At 34.2% G+C, this 18,716-nt stretch overlaps 1 protein-coding gene across 25 annotated transcripts in view; it reads right to left on the bottom strand.

The window, feature by feature from the left end:
- The window catches only part of BAZ2B (bromodomain adjacent to zinc finger domain 2B), a 386,914-nt gene that overhangs the window by 111,640 nt on the left and 256,558 nt on the right, over window positions 1-18,716 (bottom strand). For 21 of the 25 annotated variants that reach the window (XM_073807661.1, XM_073807659.1, XM_073807676.1 and 18 more), the window contains one exon: window positions 4,210-4,398. The exons of the other annotated variants lie outside the window; for them this stretch is intronic. In XM_073807661.1, coding sequence (XP_073663762.1) covers window positions 4,210-4,398 — 189 coding nt within the window. The remainder of the gene's footprint in view (window positions 1-4,209; window positions 4,399-18,716) is intronic. 25 annotated transcript variants of the gene reach the window in all.

Genomic DNA, 18,716 nt, shown 5'->3' with positions numbered 1-18,716 from the left:
TAAGACAGCTGATTAGAAGTTATATACTCATTATTCTGCTCATTAAGACAGTATCCAAGGATCTTCACTTAGCAGCTTCCTTGAGTTCAAATTTATGAAGAACAAAAGTAGTCTACGGTTTTAAAAATAAAATGGGAAACTTGGTATATTAAAGAACTGTGACTCTTTGATGACTTACATCATAATTTTTCTAAATTAGTAAAGAAACAATATTTAAGACTATTTTAATCTACTTTAAAACCTTAGAATTTAAGGTTACCATCTACAACCTATGTTAAGAATTTCCTTAAATTACATACAATATAAAGCTGGCTTTGATAAATCAGGTGGTTTAAATAATAATACAAAGACCACTGTAATCCAGCATATCTCAAATGCATTTTTGGAGGAAAACATCCTATACTCAAAACAATAGAGATAGCAAAATCAGTAAGCCTTTTTATTTTGGGGGGGTGGTGTCTAAGCAATGAAAAGTGCTTCAAAGAAGATTTTTAAAACAAGTTAAGTCACATTAAAATATAAAAGATTTATAGTTTCTCCCCTTAAAGTTAATGAAGAAAGCCTGAATTTTATTTATACTTCCTCTCATAAATTACAGATAACAATGTTTTATCAATGTAAAATGACTAAACGGTAGAAAATCATCAAATGCAATTTAGATATTCAAACAGTGGCTTTTAGTTAAAACTTTTAGAAAAGGAGAGAAGACAAATTTTATAGAATACATTATTTAGGGAAGGGTGAAGATTAAGAAGAAATTTGAAATAACCCAATGGACAGTCTTGTATTGCCCTATGTAAAATCTCGGAAAGAATATTTTCCAATTGGCTAACCAGCTAGATTACCAAATCAGTTATTACCTTTCAGGCTAGTCTTCCAAGAGATATAGGATACTTTTCATTGACTTGATAACCACGAAAAAATTAGAGGAAAAACCCCAATAATATAGTATGGGAAAAATTCAATATTGTCAGTGTACTGTATTATATGATCTTTAAAGCTTTTCTAGGAATATCTCTTTATTAAAAATAGGATGTTAAGTGATGTGCACCTTCATTAGCTAAAGACAAAAGTTTAGCTTAATAAAAAGTGAAATGTTCATGGTAACTGACATTCTGAAAGGTCTAAAAAACAGTATAAGCAGAAAACTACAAAAGCTATTCTTCTGCACTGCAGGAAGGCACTGCTAGTGAAATGACACCAATGTATATTCAGCAGTGGCTGAATGATGGGAACTGAACCAAGAATAACTATACAAAACCATAAATCATTTATCTACTGTTTAGATGAAAGAACTGTATGTAGATAGGAAGAAAAACTATGTATTTGGGGCTTGTATTGGCACAGCTGGAATCTGTTGTTATTTATAGGTTTGAAAACTAGGTCCTACATAGCTGATAAAAAAGGAAACTTCAGTTTCCTGAAATATTCATATTATTTAAAATAGAGTCTATAATTAAAGCATTACAGTTGAACGTTCAGACTTTGTAAACAACCCACAAATCGGTCAGACAGTCAAAGTATAATAAGACTCAAATATTTTAGACATAATCAAACTCAGAAACAACATAAAAATGTACTTAGAATGTCAATGGTAAATAAGCACACAATAGGGATTAGAAAAAAACACAACTGGAAAATGTGTACGTTATAAATAAGGTGACACCATGAGTAAAAATACAAGTAAATAAGATTAATTAAATAAAAAGATGAAAAAGATAGCGCTTCTGATCACAAGCTTCATAAATGTCTAATAATTCATGGGAAATAACAGAATTTTTGACAAGTGATGAGCTTATTTCTCTTCCAAATTTAGGAAAATAAAAAAACAAAATTTAGTCACTCACAAACTAGCTTGTTGATAAAATGAAATATACAAAATAAGAATCACATAAACCAGCACATGATGAATTTCTAAATGTATTCAAGGGCAGTAACTGCATGGTAAAAACATTAATCATATTCAACTGAAAGATTCTAATATTTCAGAGGATATACTGAATCTCAATTTGAACATAGAAGACAGGAGAATTTAAAAATCTTTCAAACTTGATAGAGTCAGATACTTCATGAAAATTCACGGTAATATACAAATATAATGATTAAAAACTGTAAATGTTTTAAAAGAACTTACCGTGAAATACTATTTCAATATAAAAAACTTTACTATACTAATATCCATTAAGTAATTTGCATGTGTTGATTTAGTCATCTGAAATGTAGACACATTTAGAAGTGGATAATATTTAAAAATAAACTATTTCTCATTTAAAATTCCTAGTAATTTCTTCCTGTGTGTCTTCATCTATTTAGTAGGTGATTTAAAATTTTTGGCATTTTGGTTACCCTTTTGAATAAAACTAATCATAGGAAATTTAAATTTAAGTTATACAAAACGTACAACTTAAACAAATGAGGCCTCTAAAACAAGGTATAGTGTCTGTTCACTTGGCAAAAAAGTATGCTTATACAGGCATACTTTTACCACTAAAGACTCTGTCTTGTAATTGTCTGTTTATCTCCTAAAAACTATAAGCAACATAACATATACTATGTTAGTATATTCCTCAGTGCTTGGCCTACTGCACAGAACATAGTAGATGCTCAAAGAACTTTGTATAAGAAATGAATGAGTGAATAGTTTATGTAGGCTAGGGAAGTTATCAAAATTTTTTTCTATACAGTGGAAGTATTAACATTATTGAAGTTGAGATGAGTAACTCTTTACACCTGTTAACCATGTTTTCAGTGCAAAAGATATTTGATTTTAATTATACAATAATTACATTGTGGTTTAGAAATGCTCAAAAGTAATTAATACTTTATATATCAAACTATATCAAATATAATAAACTATGATAAAACAATTTTTAAAATTTAAGGTACTAGCAACTATCTATATTACTATTATTTTAATTTTTTATTCAGCAATACTATATTTCAGCAAATACCTATTGAATACTCATCTTGCTAAGCAACCATGCTCAAAACTGACTGAAATAAATTCCTATTAGTATTTTTAAAGCAAATGTCAAGACTTAGTTTAAGACTTTGTTTTAACTTTCTAGCCACATTACTATCTCCTCTCTGAATTAAAGAAATAATATGACTCAAGAAATAGTACTTGAAATATATACTTAGCCAACTTTCCATTCTACATATATAATTCAAACAAGATACTTGTTTCCTTTTAAAGAAACATTCGACAAGAATAAAAATGATGGTTACCAATTACATACTAATTAGGTGTGCTAAACACTGCATTCAGCACTAAACATGGCTTATTGCCTTTAATCTTCACAAGAACCCTAAGAGGCAGATACTATTATTATTATTATTGTTATTCTCATTTTTCAGATGAGAAAACTGAGGCTGAGAGGTCAGATTACTTGTTCAATCAAGGTCACACAGCTAAAACGTAACAAAGCCAGATTTAAATTCAGATCTATTTGTCTCTGAATTATGCTCTAATTTTTAAACTACTTTCTATAACAGTAAATCATGCATCCTTAACTAAAATTTATTAAGGTAAAGTTAATCAGGAAACACATTAAAGTTTAGACTTTCAAAATAATATAACAAGAGAAATTACAGCATGTTTGTCTAAATTAAGCTTTAATTGGTGTCTTACTGAACTCCTGAATCCTCATAATCTGTAGAATTTGGGATAATTCTGGCCTTCCTGCCACACAAGTGGTGCAAATCTATGGCTGTTTTAATGAAATATGAAAAAAGTAGAAATTTAAGAGCCAAGCTCATCTTACTTATAAATGCAGAGAAATGAGAACTCAAAATAAAAGTGTATTCATTATAAGAACTGGACTGCAGTTTTCCACTGTAAGTTAAATATTTTTTTAAAAAATCAAATAAAGCTGAGAATAATTAATCAAACTCTATACTTCCCATACATATACTTTTCTACTTCAAAAAAAAGCATGAGAAAAACCTGGCCTAATTACTCACTTTTGTGGCAGATGCCTATTTTTCTAGCTTAACACTTGAATACCGAGTCAGTTGTGCTGCCACCTAGCACACAGAGTGTTTTATTTTTTTGCACAGGATAAAAAGGACTGAGTTAATTCTTGCACAAGAGCTTTAATATACCAGGCATAATACTATTCTTTTTGTTCACGTTAATTACCAAACTACTGCTTGAACATTTTCAAGCTTTCCTCCTTTCCTTGAACACTGTTTGTAACAGATGTTTACCTGGAAAAGACGCTAGTTGGGGATGTGCAGCTAAGGCTGTGGGTGTACCAAGTGTCCCCAAACCACCAAATTCTGAATGCCCTGAGCTGGCTGAATGCAGACCAAAGACTGGGTGGCTGACCACTGGGAAGGCACTCGACACTGTGGACAGGTTAAACAGGTGATCCCCAGCTGCTCTGAATAAATGTCCTGGGAGGGAAAAAAACACACTTAAAGTTGTACTAGAAAAAACAGATGAGATTTATCTGATTTCAGCGTTCATAGTGGGTTAAAATTTATAATAGTTTATCTATTAAATTTTTATTATACCTTTTTTCTTTTGCATTTCTGTTCTTCAAACCCTGCAGAATGTTTTTAGAAACATGAAAGTACTCTAAAAATAATTAAAACGAATGGTATAACCTTATTTACTTTGAATTTTGAGATTTGAGAATGACACTTTAAGTACATAACTTTCACTAATTGTAAAGTTTGACCTGCCGAAGTGAGGCAAACTTTCTGCTAATACATGCACATTAATATTTTATCAAAATTTTTTACTCATAAGAAGGAAGATAAAAACATCTAGTTAATACGAAGTTGAAAATCAAGAAAATAAATCCAGAATCTGTCACCAATTCATTACTCAAACTGTCATACACTCTAGGCGAAGAGTTCCTAGTTTCCATGTGCCAGAATTGAAGCTATGTCCTCCATCGAACATCTTTTAAGTGAGGAGAGTTGATACCAAAAATGGATTATATTCTAGCCTGATAAGGCAATGTATACGACAGCATAAAGATTTAATAAATAAACTTGCTAATTTATATCTAAATGCATCCGAGGGTGGTTATCAATATAAAAATCATGTTTAAACATTGTGATAGAAAGTTCATATTCAATCCAAATGTGTGGTTTTTCAATCTCTACGTTTACTCTAAAGAGAATCTAGTACTAAGTGTCATAACCCCAAGTTGCAGTGTTATACCATCAAAAACACAACTTATTTTTCATAGTTTGTAGGGATTTGGCAGAAGATTTGTTAATACTTGGAAATCTTCCTTTTACTTCCGGGAAATAATTAAGTTTCCCTGGCTTGATACTGTGAAAACAGAATATCAAAAACCCACACTCCAGGCTATCTTAAGAATTTACTGCATGAAAGCTATTGCGCTCTGTGTTAAAATAAACATAAGGCTTCCTTACTATCCTGTTTATATCAGACCTGACTATGCACTACAATATAGTTTCAATACAATATGTTTAAAGTAAATTTAAAAATACAACTTAAAAATAAGTATATTTTTGTTATCATTTAGTTATCAACAAAATCCCTCCTCTTTGCTTTTTTATTCGCTGAAAACTAAGAGGAAGTCATCAAAGAGGTCACAGTGTACTCTCATTGACTAATATAAGCCCTATATTCTTTACTGAAATAACACTATATTTTTCATTGAAGTAGTAAGATTTAAATAGATTGTATCAAGTATATCTTACATTAGCCTACAAGGTAAAAAGTTCTGATTGAGGGTTGAGGTCCCACTATAACAAAGCAATAAGTAGATCTCATAGGGAAGATCCTCAAAGTGCCTTTACAAGGAAGGCTCACAAAGAAACTGAGGGAGGAGAACAAGGGAAGGATACAAACTTGAGTATATTTTCTAAGTCAGCCCATCTTAGTTTTTGTTCATCAAAGCCTAAACAGAAAATCTGTGAATTTGGTACTTTTGTGTAATCAGAATTCTAGACTGCAATTAGCACTGAAGTTAAGTCAAAACAAAATAGGGCATGCTACTGGAAGAAAGGCGGTTACTCAAACATCACTATTTTTAAGACTAGTGCTATGGCACCAGAAAGATTGTGTAAATTTTTTTTGGGGCGGGGGAAGAACAAATTCTCAAAAACCCAGCTAGTTTCTCTAAAAAATGAGCCTATAACATTAAGAGCCAGTGTTTATTTTCACATGTGATTGCCTATAAAATCCCCGATTCTCACTAATCAATTCAACTTCCTGAATGACATGTCCTTAATCAAATGTTTTATTTATAAACATACTATGATCTGTTACATTTCCTTCTACATCAGTTTTCTTGATAAGCAAGTTGAGCTAAACACTCAGTTTGTGAATTTTAGCATAATTTTTCATTTATATTTTATAAAATAAAAGTTCTTAAATTATATTTGTCAACTATATATATGTATCAGTGACTTAATACAAAAAGTTTTGTGAGGTAAGCTCAAAACTACACAAAATATTATAAAAATTCAGAACACATTAAAATTATAAAGGGTCAGAAACTGATAGAAATAGTTGCTAGTAAGCAGCATTCTTAGATGTATAGTTAAAACATTAATTTTCTAATTGTGAAGAAATAAATGAGCTTAAACCTTGGAGTCTCATGAACAGAAAACATGAGTAATACCTGAATGAAGTTGTCACTCTTGCAGCAATAATTAAGAATAGATCTTACACAACTTGATAATTTAAAAAGTTCTTTTTTTTAACTCTAAAAAGAGTGATATCTAGAAAGAGCTGAATATAAAATTTCAACAAAATATGAGCGTTATTCACCATAGATTCAAACTGGGGAAAAAAATATAGTCTTGTTCACAGAGTTATATCTATGCCTAGCAAAATTACGAAGAAGCTACCTTACTCTATTTTCTTATTCTTTCTTATAAAACTTTTGAAGATAATTAAAGCATAGAAAGTACTCGAGTGACAACAGAATCGATAGGGCCTATTCCTTGTTGGCAAGAAAAGGTTCACGTCTGTATTTAGTAAAGAATATCAGGCCCACATTATAATGATTACAATGATACCATGCATTATTAAAAACACACATTAGAGATTTTCTTTGCTTTACATGGATAAAGTTATAAAACAGAAGAGAAATAATTTCATATTACATTTAATAGTCTTTATTAAATTTTGCCTTTATAGCAAGAATATAGAAGTCAGTGATACAAAAGTGTATCTTTCTCATTAAAAGGCTCTGTAATACTACATACAATTTTAGTATTGTTTTTGCCACTGCCTTTAAAAAAAAAGCCAGCTACTAATTCCATGTAAAAACCCTCCAAAATTACTGTTCTTTATTCAACAGTTTCCATAATTCACACATTTCATGAACATATCTATTAAGCACCAGGTGCTATGTTTAGTAATTAGCATACAAGGATGAATAAGACATAATCCCTAGTCTTAAGGAACTCAATGGTTTGAACATAATTGAAATAGTATAAGACTGTTTTTCATACCACAATGTATAAAACAAGTTAGTTAATATTATAAACTGGTACTGTCACATACAGGACTTAGTAACAGATCCCAAATACCTAAAACAGTGTCTTGTACATAGTAGATATACAATAAATATCTGTTGAGTGAATTGATTACTCATTAAGAGCAGAAGAGGCACATCCATGGGACTGATTCCAAAGGGCTTCATCAGAATAGGAAGTTGTCCTGAATTTTCATTTAAACTTGCAAGGATGATTCTTACTAGTTTCCTTTTGCCTTACATGTCACCTACCCTGGGTCTTAATTTTTTTTTTTTAATTACCACTTGGCCTTTTATTTCTCCTTGATTCCATTTAGGCCACATGTTGGATTTGATCACATAAAATTCTACCACCTCCAAGTTCTTAAATTCTTAAATTTTACTCTAACCATGGTTTCCACATTTCCATTTCCTTATTTCTCAGCATGACCGTTGGTCTCTCTCAATCTTCTACCAGTCCCTTGACCCTATCTATCTCCTTCCCTCTCAATCCCATCTCGGCATCTCTCCTTGTTAACCTTGAAAGAAAACTCTTACACTTGTATGTCTACTTCCTCCTCACTTCTCAGAATCTTTAATAGCTGTGCCAAGTCCAAGCCTCCCTTCCACTTTGTCTGTAAAGGAACTTAAGTTTTCCTAACCACTAGATTCCATTAATCTTTGCCCTTCTCATTTTTAACCTGTCTCTATAAATCTGGCATTGCTGATTACCTCTTCCTTATTAAAACCCATGTTTATCCTTAAGCTCTGGGTCATGGAATTATTTTGATGTTCTTCTTAACTATATTTTTCCATAATACTAGTGTCCACTTTACTGGGTTTTCTTTTTTCTAAATGTAAGATTCTTAAAGATTTTGTCCAACTGTCTCTTTTTTCCTCTTTATATTTTCTTCCTCAGTCATTTCATGGGCTTCCACTATTTTAACTATCACTTCTATGCACATGAATTCTAAACTAGGATTTTAGCTCCTTGAGAGCAAAACTGAATCTCATTCATCTCGGTAATCCCCAATACCTGGCATAATCTGAAATATAACAGGTGCTTAATGAATGTTTCCCACTGTTGTATTTTGGGTCACACTATTTCTTCTTCTTTAGACCCTCCATGCTTATATAACATGCTCTTTGACTTCTTTTGCCTTTTATAACATTAACTATCCTTTCATAATCATCTCAAAAAAATATTGCCCAAGAAGTATTCCTGAATCTCCCAGACAGATATGTTTTGGACCTCCTTTGAATATTCATGATTATTCACAATCTTTCATCATACCATTACTAGAGTACAAGGTTATAAAGGAAAGAATCATTTCTTAATCATTTTTACTCTGTACAAAACACTGTATAAAGCAAACTGTTAGCAGTTGCAGGGATAATACTTCATAATAATACCTGCTGTGGATAACTCTAAAATGGTAGTTTTCAATTCTTTGTTTCTCTCTTCCTTTAAAAAGCTAGAATAACCAGGAGTCATTTTTAAGTGATAACAATATATCACATTTTTTCTCTGTTCCAATTATAAAAAGCATTCACAATGTTACTAAAAGCTCTTTGGGTAATTAGAAGCTAATTTAATGACATCTATGTTGTGGCTTTAATCTTGTTATACAGCAAGAGGGTGCTGTTTCGGTTACACCCTTTGGTTTCATTGCCAGGACAATGCCCTTCGCCTTCTCCAACTGTCTTGAAACTTCAAGCTACTGTTCACAAGGGGATTTTTGATCACAGACTGGAGATGACTCAGTGAACTCTACAACTACATTTACAACAAAGCATATTCTGTATTAACAAAAGAGCAGAATATCTTCTTATAGGAAACAAAAGACAACACAAGCCAAACCAGCTCTATTAGATTTATGACTACAAAAATAAAATTATTTGGATGTTAGCATGCCCTACTTTCGGAGAAGTAACTTTTTTCTACATTAATATACCTAATATCAGAAGATCCTCCCAAATAAAAACCTGTTATGATTAAAACTCTTCAATTTTGCTCAGAGAACACATTTGCAAACTGATAAATTACATCATAAAATGAAAACAGTTTTAGAACACCATAATTATTCTTTTTTACAGATATTAACATTCAAGCATAGTTTCAATATTATAGATGCAACTTTTATTAGTTTCCATTTTAACTGACAGGTAACAATGTGCACGTACTGCATAATGAAAATATATGTCTGTAATGTCTAAATCCTCAACTTACGTTATAGTAAGCTGACTACTTTTTAGCAGAGCTTTTCAGATTGTACTAGCCAATCTATATGTAAGTGATTAAAAGCAGTTACACAAAATGCCAGTGTCTCAGTAGCAATGCACGGTAACTGCAAGTGTCTTTATTAATATTAATGAACTTCACGTAGTGACACAATAAGGGTTTTTCCCTCCCACAAGAACAAAATAATATAAATAATGTACTAATGTCTTGAACCTACACTACCAGTGGACAAATCTCCTATCAATAAGGAAAAGCCCAAATAGCAAATTAAAACAAAATGATTATAAGGAATAAGTATCCTAAAGCATCTAATCTTTTTTAAAAAATCAAGGAGACTGCTTATTATGACAGAATTCTACCTATGCTGTTTTTTTGTGTGCTAAAAATGCCTTTACTTTTTCACTGCTACACAAACTTGTTGCAGCATGTCTTCTAACTCTTATCTCTAGTTCTTTAAACTGTTAGCACATTTTACAGCATTGCAAAATCAGCCTCTAGTATACAACCTGCAAAGTATGGTTAATCATGAAAAATGGTAGCACATTCAAATATAGGTTACAAGAGTACTTTAACACTAGTAATAACCAAGTGTAATAAACAAAGTGAAATTACTGTAAATTAAAGAAATGCTCAAATTATTGGCCCATATATTAAAATTCTTAATGTTTAAATATTCTGAAACTCACAATGTACAAATTCTACAAACTTGAACTTTGATTAAAGAACAGAAAGAATTCTATAGCAAATGGTGACAAAATATTCCCCCCAATAATTTTCAATTCATTCCTTTATTCTCATAACTTTTTTAGTAGTTAACCTTTACATTTTAACATTAGAAAAGCATGGTATGGAAATAAAGTCTTTCATTTTATTTTTAAGTATTTGCTTTGAGATTGTTTTAGACTTACAAGAGTTGCAAAAATAGTACAGAGTTCCAACTTCCCCTATGTTAATATCTTATATGATAAAAAATAATTTTCAAAGCCAAGAAGTTAACCCCGATTAATTAACTAAAATAAAGAATTTATTCAGATCTCATTAGTTTTTCCACTAGTGTCATTTTCCTGTGCTAAGATCCAATCTAGGATCTCACATTGCATTTAGTTACTGTGTCTCCTTAATTTTCTCCAATTTGTGACAGTTCCTCAGTCTTGTCTTTCATGACCTTGATACATTAAAGAGTACTAGTCAGGTAGTTTGTAGAATGTATCTCAACGTGAGTTTGTCTGATGCTTTCTCATGATTAGAAGAGGTTAATTAAACATGATTGGGAAGAGTACCCAATGTGTCCTCAGCACAACATATCTGGGGTCTGTGATGTTGCTATATGGTGCTGGTGATATTAACTTTGATCACTCGATTAAGTTAGTATCTGCCAGGATTCAATATAAAGTTACTAATTTCCTTTCAAACAGTCTTTTCATTAGAAAAAAAAATCATTAAAAGTCTAGGTAGGGCTTCCCTGGTGGCGCAGTGGTTAAGAATCCGCCTGCCATTGCAGGGGACATGGGTTCAAGCCCTGGTCCGGGAAGATCCCACATGCCATGAAGCAACTAAGCCTGTGCGCCACAACTACGGAGCCTGCGCTCTAGAGCTGGTGAGCCACAGCTACTGAGCCCGTGTGCCACAACTACTGAAGCCCACGCGCCTAGAGCCTGTGCTCCGCAGCAAGAGTAGCCCCCGCTCGCCCCAACTTGAGAAAGCCCGCACACAGCAACGAAGACCCAACATAGCCAAAAAAAAAAAAAAAAAAAAGTCTAGGTAGCCTTGGGAACAAAATCTACTACTCTACATAACACTGAACATGGTGAACAAGATTTTGATTCAGTTCAGCCAATATGTATCAATCTTCAGGCAAATGGCTATTCTTCAAAGATAGGAGCAGCTGCTCTTTTGTAAAAAAGCATTTTTGTTAGATCTAATGAAAGAATTTAGAGTTCACAGATTAAAATACTAAAATTACACTATATTTTATATATGTTTCTATATTCAAATATAGATGTACTTTATTTTTATAATGAAATATAAAAAATAACAGTGAAAACAATCTAATTCTAAAATCTTATTTTACTTATGTTTCAATAAAGAAGTCTTAGTTTTCCCATAATGAACAAAAATTACTAAAACCAACTTTGAAAAACACACCTTTCATTGCTACATAAACTTGTTGCAACATGTCTTTAAACTCTTTTCTCTAGTTCTTTAAACGATCAGCATATTTTTACAGCATTGCAAAATCAGCCTCTAGTTTACAACCTGCAAAGTACAGCTAATCATCAAAAATGGTAGTGCATTAAAATGTGCATTAAAATAAAAGTCATATATTAATTTGCTGGGGCTGCCATAACAAAGTACCACAAACTGGGTGACTTAGAACAACAGAAATTTATTGGCTCAGTTCTGGAGCTACGAAAGTCTGAAAGCAGGGTGTGGGCAAGGCCATGCCCCCTCTGAAGGTACTAAGGAAGGATCTGTTCCATCCTTCTCTCCTAACTTCTGGTAACCTCAGGCATTTTTTCCTATGTCTTCACATGGGCTTCTTTCTGTACACATCTCTGTGTCTAAATTCCCCCATTTTAATAAGGATACCAGTCATTTTGGTTTAGAGCTCACCCTAATAACCTCATTTTAACTTGATTACCTCTTTTAAGGACCCAATTTCCAAACAGGTCACATTCTGAGGAACCAGGGATTAAGACTTCAACATATTTTTGGGGGGAGGAAGAAACAATTTTATCCATAACCCTAGGTTCATTTTTAAGATTACTTAGTTGATTTGAAGGCATTACCTTTCTTTAGTAATTTACCTATAAAATTCTAATTAAAACTCTGAAGTTCTACTCATGAAAGTTAGGTAAGGACTCCCCTAGTGGCGCAGTGGTTAAGAATCCACCTGCCAATGCAAGGGACACGGGTTTGAGCCCTGGTCTGGGAAGATCCCACATACCGCGAAGCAACTAAGCCCGTGCACCACAACTACTGAGCCTGCACTCTAGAGCCTGTGAGCCACAACTACTGAACCTGCATGCCACAACTACGGAAGCCCGTGCTCCTACAGCCCGTGTTCTACAATGAGAGAAGCCACTGCCATGAGAAGCGCACTCACCGCAAGGAAGAGTAGCCCCTGCTCGCCACAACTAGAGAGAGCCTGCGCACAGCAAGGAAGACTCAAAGAAGCCATAAATAAATAAATAAATAATTTTTTTTTTTAAAGTTAGGTAAAATATATTTCAAAAATACCTGGTGCCTTGTGATCAAACCCTTCATTAAATAAATCTACTGAAAGGCAAAAAAAGCTAGACAGTTGAACATTCCAGGGCCTTTATTTGTGACTTAGAGATATCTAGAATATAGACAACTAAAAAACAATTATTGTTATAATAGTTCATACTATAATATAAATACTCAAAGAGACTAAAACTTTGGCTTTATATCCAAACCCTCAAGAATAAGCCCATCTCATTCTCTTGACAATTCTCTATTGACTGTAAACGTAAGCTCCATCTTTTAAATAAGAAGTTCTAATTAATAACTTTGTATTTTCAGGGTTTATTTATTCAATGCCTCATCAGTAAGGTCTGATCTTTTAAGATTCTTCACCCTGTGGCTTATAATGCCCATCTCTAACTAAAATCAGCACAGTTATTTGGTATTACCAGAGCAAAGCATAATACAGCCTAGAAAACTTATTAATTAGAGTAAATTTATCATTTAATTTGCAAGTCCTATTCCTGAGAGTTCACCTCTCCTTCCCTCCCTTTCTTCAACAATTGTTTCTTGAGCATATACTTTGTGCCAGGCACTGACTGGATACATATCAATAAAAAAAACCGTATGGTTCCTGCCTTTTAAATGTAGAAGAAGGGACAAATAAGTAAAACAACACCAAATCTATAATTATAAACTGTTAAAGAGTACTATGGAGGAAATTACTAGGTGCAAAAACAGGTAATAGTAGAGCAATTACCTAGACACTATGAACAGAGGAGACTTCTCTAATGTCTCAGGACACTTAACCTGAGACAAAGCATGAAAATCAGCCTTATGCAGTTCCTCTAAGACAAAGAGAGAACATGGTTGAGACCCTGAGATGGGATTCGATCATGGAGGGTATATCAATTAGGTTGAAAAGTACAAAACATCCAGCTCAAAATGGCTAAGTGAAAGGTAAACGTATTGATTCACATAACATAAAAACATTTGGAAAAGGCACACTTCAGATAAAGAAGGTTGGCTGAAAGCTTACTGGGACTTAATTTCTCTTCCGTCTCTTGGCTCTACTTCCTCAGATAGGCCCTTCCTTTTAGGTTTGTGGGACAAAAGGGTATCCTCCCTCACCAGTCCCAGTAAAAATCCTAGAACAGAATCTCTCTGCCTTTGATTAGTCTCATGTGCCTTCCTTAACCAATCACTTAACCATCGTTGTGTGGGAAATATGATGTTTGGACTGGCTAGATTGTATCACATGTCACCCCTGGAGTCTCAGGTGAAAATTTTTTTAAAAAAGAAAGTGATTCGTTTTGCGGGGGACAACTTCAGGTAATGGTAGAGTAGTAGTGAAGTGGCCACACAAATCATCCACAGAAAATAATTTTAAAAATGTGATTTAAAACAAAAACAAGGGACTTCCTGGTGGTCCAGTGGTTAAGACTCCGCACCCCCAATGCAGGGACCCCGGGGGTTCAATCCCTGGTCAGGGAACTAGATCCCGCATGCCGCAACTAAAAGCCCGCATGCAGCAACTAAAAGATCCCGCATGCCACAACTAAGACCTGGTGCAGCCAAATAAAAAAATAAATATCAAAAAACAACAACAACAAAACTAAAGATACTGCAAAGCATCCAAAAGCAGAGAAAAGTCAGCGGAAGGTTTAATCTGGAAAAAATGGTAACAAGAAGGGGTGAGGAGTGTGACTTTGTGGCTTTCTGGTCTGATACTGCTGTCTAAACCTCACAGCTATAACTCCAGAAAACAGTGGAAGATGAAACAGCAGGCTTATCAACTAAAGGTGCCAGAGGTCAGACTCCAGGGCTAAGAAAACATCAGGAAATCAGGAAGTTTAAAGGGGAAATCTTGGCAGTGATCAAACAGAAAGAAGGAGACTCAAATTCAGAGATTAAACTTTCCAAGTGCCTAGCTAAAAGTACACTGTGCGTGGGGCACCACAACATAGCCAGGAGAGAACGTACAGAAAGTCGGAGCTACACACAGCAGATCTGTTTAACTTGATGTATTCCTTAATTGAGTGCATACATTCACCATGATTAGAAAGCCTGAAGTATCAGAGAACAGAGTCGAAAGCTGGCAGAGCAGCTGGAAATCAAGGGGTAATCTTAGGAGCAAGGAAACCACAAAGAGAAAGAGAAGCATCTCTGCCACGTAGTTGGCTGACCCAACAACTTTCACAGGCACAGAGGTCGCGACCCACAGGGGGTCAGTCTGCAAAAGTGGCAGTGGGAAGCCAAAAAACAGAGCACATATCATTAGTATGTTTTTTGACCACAATAAAACTAAAATGGACATCAACTGAAACATTTAACATTTAAATGTTAAATTACTGACTTTTAAACAACCCATCAGTCAAAGAAGAATTCACAAAGGAAAACAGAAAATATTTTTACTAGAATGATAATGAAATGAAAACTATCAAAATTTGTGGGAAGTGGCTATAGTTGTATTTAAAAGGGAAATTCATAGCATTAAATGCATATATAAGAAAAGGAGAAAGGTCTAACATAAATGATCTAAGTTTTCTCTTCAAGAAATTAGGAGAAACGATGAGGAAATCCGATCCATGGAAAAACTGAAGGAAATAATAAAGGGCAGAAATCAATGAAACAGAAAACAGAATATCGGAAAAAAAAAATCAATGAAACCAAAATCTAGTTTGTCAAAAAGATTAATTAAAGGAAAAAAGAGCACAAATTGTTAATATCAATAATGAAAGAGAAGATATCATTACAAATCCTACAGACATTCAAAGGATAAGGTACTATTTTTTAAATTAATTAATTAATTAATTAATATTTTGGCTGCGTTGGGTCTTCGTTGCTGTGTGCAGGCTTTCTCTAGTTGCGGCGAGCAGGAGCCTCTCTGCTGTGGTGCGTGGGCTTCTCATTGCGGTGGCTTCTCTTGTTGTGGAGCATGGGCTCTAGGCGCACGGATTTCAGTAGTTGTGGCACGTGGGCTCAGTAGTGTGGCTCACGGGTTCTACAGTGGAGGCTCAGTAGTTGTGGCGCACAGGCTTAGTTGCTCTGCAGCATGTGGGATCTTCCCGGACAAGGGCTCAAACCGATGTCCCCTGCATTGGCAGGCGGATTCTTAACCATTGCGCCACCAGGGAAGTCCCAGGATAAGGTACTATTTGGAACAACTCTGTACCTGTAAATTCAACGACTTAGAGGAAATGGGCAAATTCCTTGAAAGACATCACTAACAAAGCTCACTCACAAAGAAAAAGATAACCTGAATAGTTTTATACTTCTATTTTAAAAGTTGAACTCCTGGGAATTCCCTGGTGGTCCAGTGGTTAGGACTTCATGGTCTCACTGCCGAGGGCCCGGGTTCAATCCCTGGATGGGGAACTAAAAAAATGCCACAACCCACACAAGCGTGGCCAAAAAAAATGTTGAACTCCTGATTTATTATCCTCAACAACAACATTAAAACAAACAAAAAAACAACAATCTTCCAAGCCCATATGACTTCAGAGTGGATTCTCCCAAACTTTTAGAGAAGAAATATTATCAATTTGATACAAACTCTTCCCTAAAAAAGGTTTTTAAGAAGGAAGGACTGGTCAATTGTGTCAATTCTTCCGAGAGGCTGAGTGAGATGAGGACAGAAAAGTGGCACTGGTGTGGACTGAGATATACATAAAAGATGAGGAAAAGGATAAAGCACATACAACTATGTATTTTGAGAAGTTTGGTTATAAAGTAAGGGAGAAAACAGAGTAATCGCCAGAAGAGTGTTCGGGGTGAAAGAGGGAAGGGTTTTTGGTGTGTATTATTTTTTAAGATGGGAGATACTATGAGCATGCTTTTATACTAATGGACATGATCCAATAAATACAGAAAAATTAATGATACTGTATAGGAGGAATGGAGTCCTTGAAAAGTTTTTTGCAATCTTTAAAAAGAATTGATAGGTATTTGCTTTTGTGACAGTTAAGAGCCATATCGTCTTGAGTTAAGCATTTATTTTATTTGGTTTAACTTATATTATTACATAGAATAGTGTATCAAAAGAGATCTGTAGTAAGTATATATGAGCTACTAGATGCACTAATGAAATACTATTTTTTTCAGAAGAAAAGAACCACTGAAGGTGGAATAAAGTTCATGTACAGGTATCAGGAGTTTATTATAATACAAAGGTGGGGAGATATGGCAGGGGGGCTATCACCAGATGAGCTGAAATGGATAGATAACTGGCTCATAATTTAACATGTGCCCCAACCTCCTTTTAGTGTACCTTCCTGTGATGCAGAAGCTGAACAGCTAAAAAGTATATTTACCAGTCTCTCTTGCAGCCAGGATTCTGGAAATAATTTTGATTCTGCCAATCAGATGTATTTGGCACTGAGTTAAGCTGTTAGATTGGCAGGACATGAGGTATCCTTTTTGCTGGTGCAGATCTAGCAGGCAGCACAGAACAGCCCTGGAGCCTGTTATGTCAGTGGTTCTTGATCACGGGATTGCAGCTGAGGTGGTATGATCCATGGAGCCACCAGTTAGCACAATGGTGTCCTGACTGAACTAGAGGTAATTTCCTTAAGCAGGTCAATTCAACAGTAATGCTCTGAAATCACTCATGGGGGTCAGGGGTCAGCTCCTCAATAATTTTATAAGTACCTGATTCCTTGTATTAAATCTTTCTGCTTAAAATAGCATCAGTGGTTTATGTTATCTCTAGTTGAACTCACTGATACATCAAACAACAATCTCAACTGGTGATAGTTCCAAAACAAAAAGGCAATTCAGTCTATCACAACTGGCCTGGTATCTGATAACCATATACTTTTCAAAGTAATATTAAATGAGAGATAAGTGAAATCTCAAAAATATATATGCATAACCTTGGAGGTAGAGGACAATTTCTTAGACAAAAAGCATAACCATAAATAAAAATATTGGTAAATCTGCCGACATTAAAATTGGAAGTTCTTTTCATCAAAAGACAATGTAGAATAAAAAAAGACACACCATGTGGGAAAAGCTATCTCCCACAAAGATAACTGAAAGAAGGACCAGCATCCAAAATATAAAAAGAACTCACAAATCTATAAGAAAAAGATGCACAACCCAATAGAAATATGCACCAAAGCCCTAAACAATCACTTCAAAAGAGAGGAAAACCCCAAAAGCTATAAACTTATTAAAAGGCACCTTAATGAACACTACTTCATATTCATCGACAAAAATCAAAAAGTCTGCCAATGACAAGTGTCAACATGAATGATAAGCATCAGGAATTATAATACACAGCTGATGAGAAAATAAATTGGTACTACTGGTAAAGTTGAAGACATCTTCAAAACCGTATGCATATGCATCAGGATTCATGTATAATGATGGTCATAACATTGTAACTGGCAAAAGTTGGCAACAACTCTAATATTAACCAAGAGTATTTACATGGATGTACAGTCCATTCAAATGCAACATGCAAAAAGATAAATGACCCTTTTACACTTTAAAACGTATTCTTCCTCCACATTTCTCATTACATCACCCGTCTCCCAGTTATCCAGGTCATGTCAGGGTTTCTCTCTCAATCTCTCTCTCAACATCCCTTTGCCCAAATCCAGTCATTATATCCTATAAGAATCTACTCCCCAAATATCTCTGGAATCTTGTTTCTTTCTCCATCTCCAATAACTCCTTAATTTTGGCCCTTATCATTTCTCACCCAGATAAATTTAAGTACCTTCTAATGGTCTTCTTTGCCTCTAGTCCCATCCTCATTGCAAACTGATGCTCTACATGCTGCTAGCATGCTAGCATTTTCAAAGCATTAA

The sequence above is a fragment of the Tursiops truncatus genome, chromosome 7 (assembly GCF_011762595.2).
Source record: "Tursiops truncatus isolate mTurTru1 chromosome 7, mTurTru1.mat.Y, whole genome shotgun sequence".
NCBI classification, from domain to species: Eukaryota; Metazoa; Chordata; class Mammalia; order Artiodactyla; family Delphinidae; genus Tursiops; species Tursiops truncatus.
This window is presented reverse-complemented; position numbering and strand designations above follow the sequence as displayed.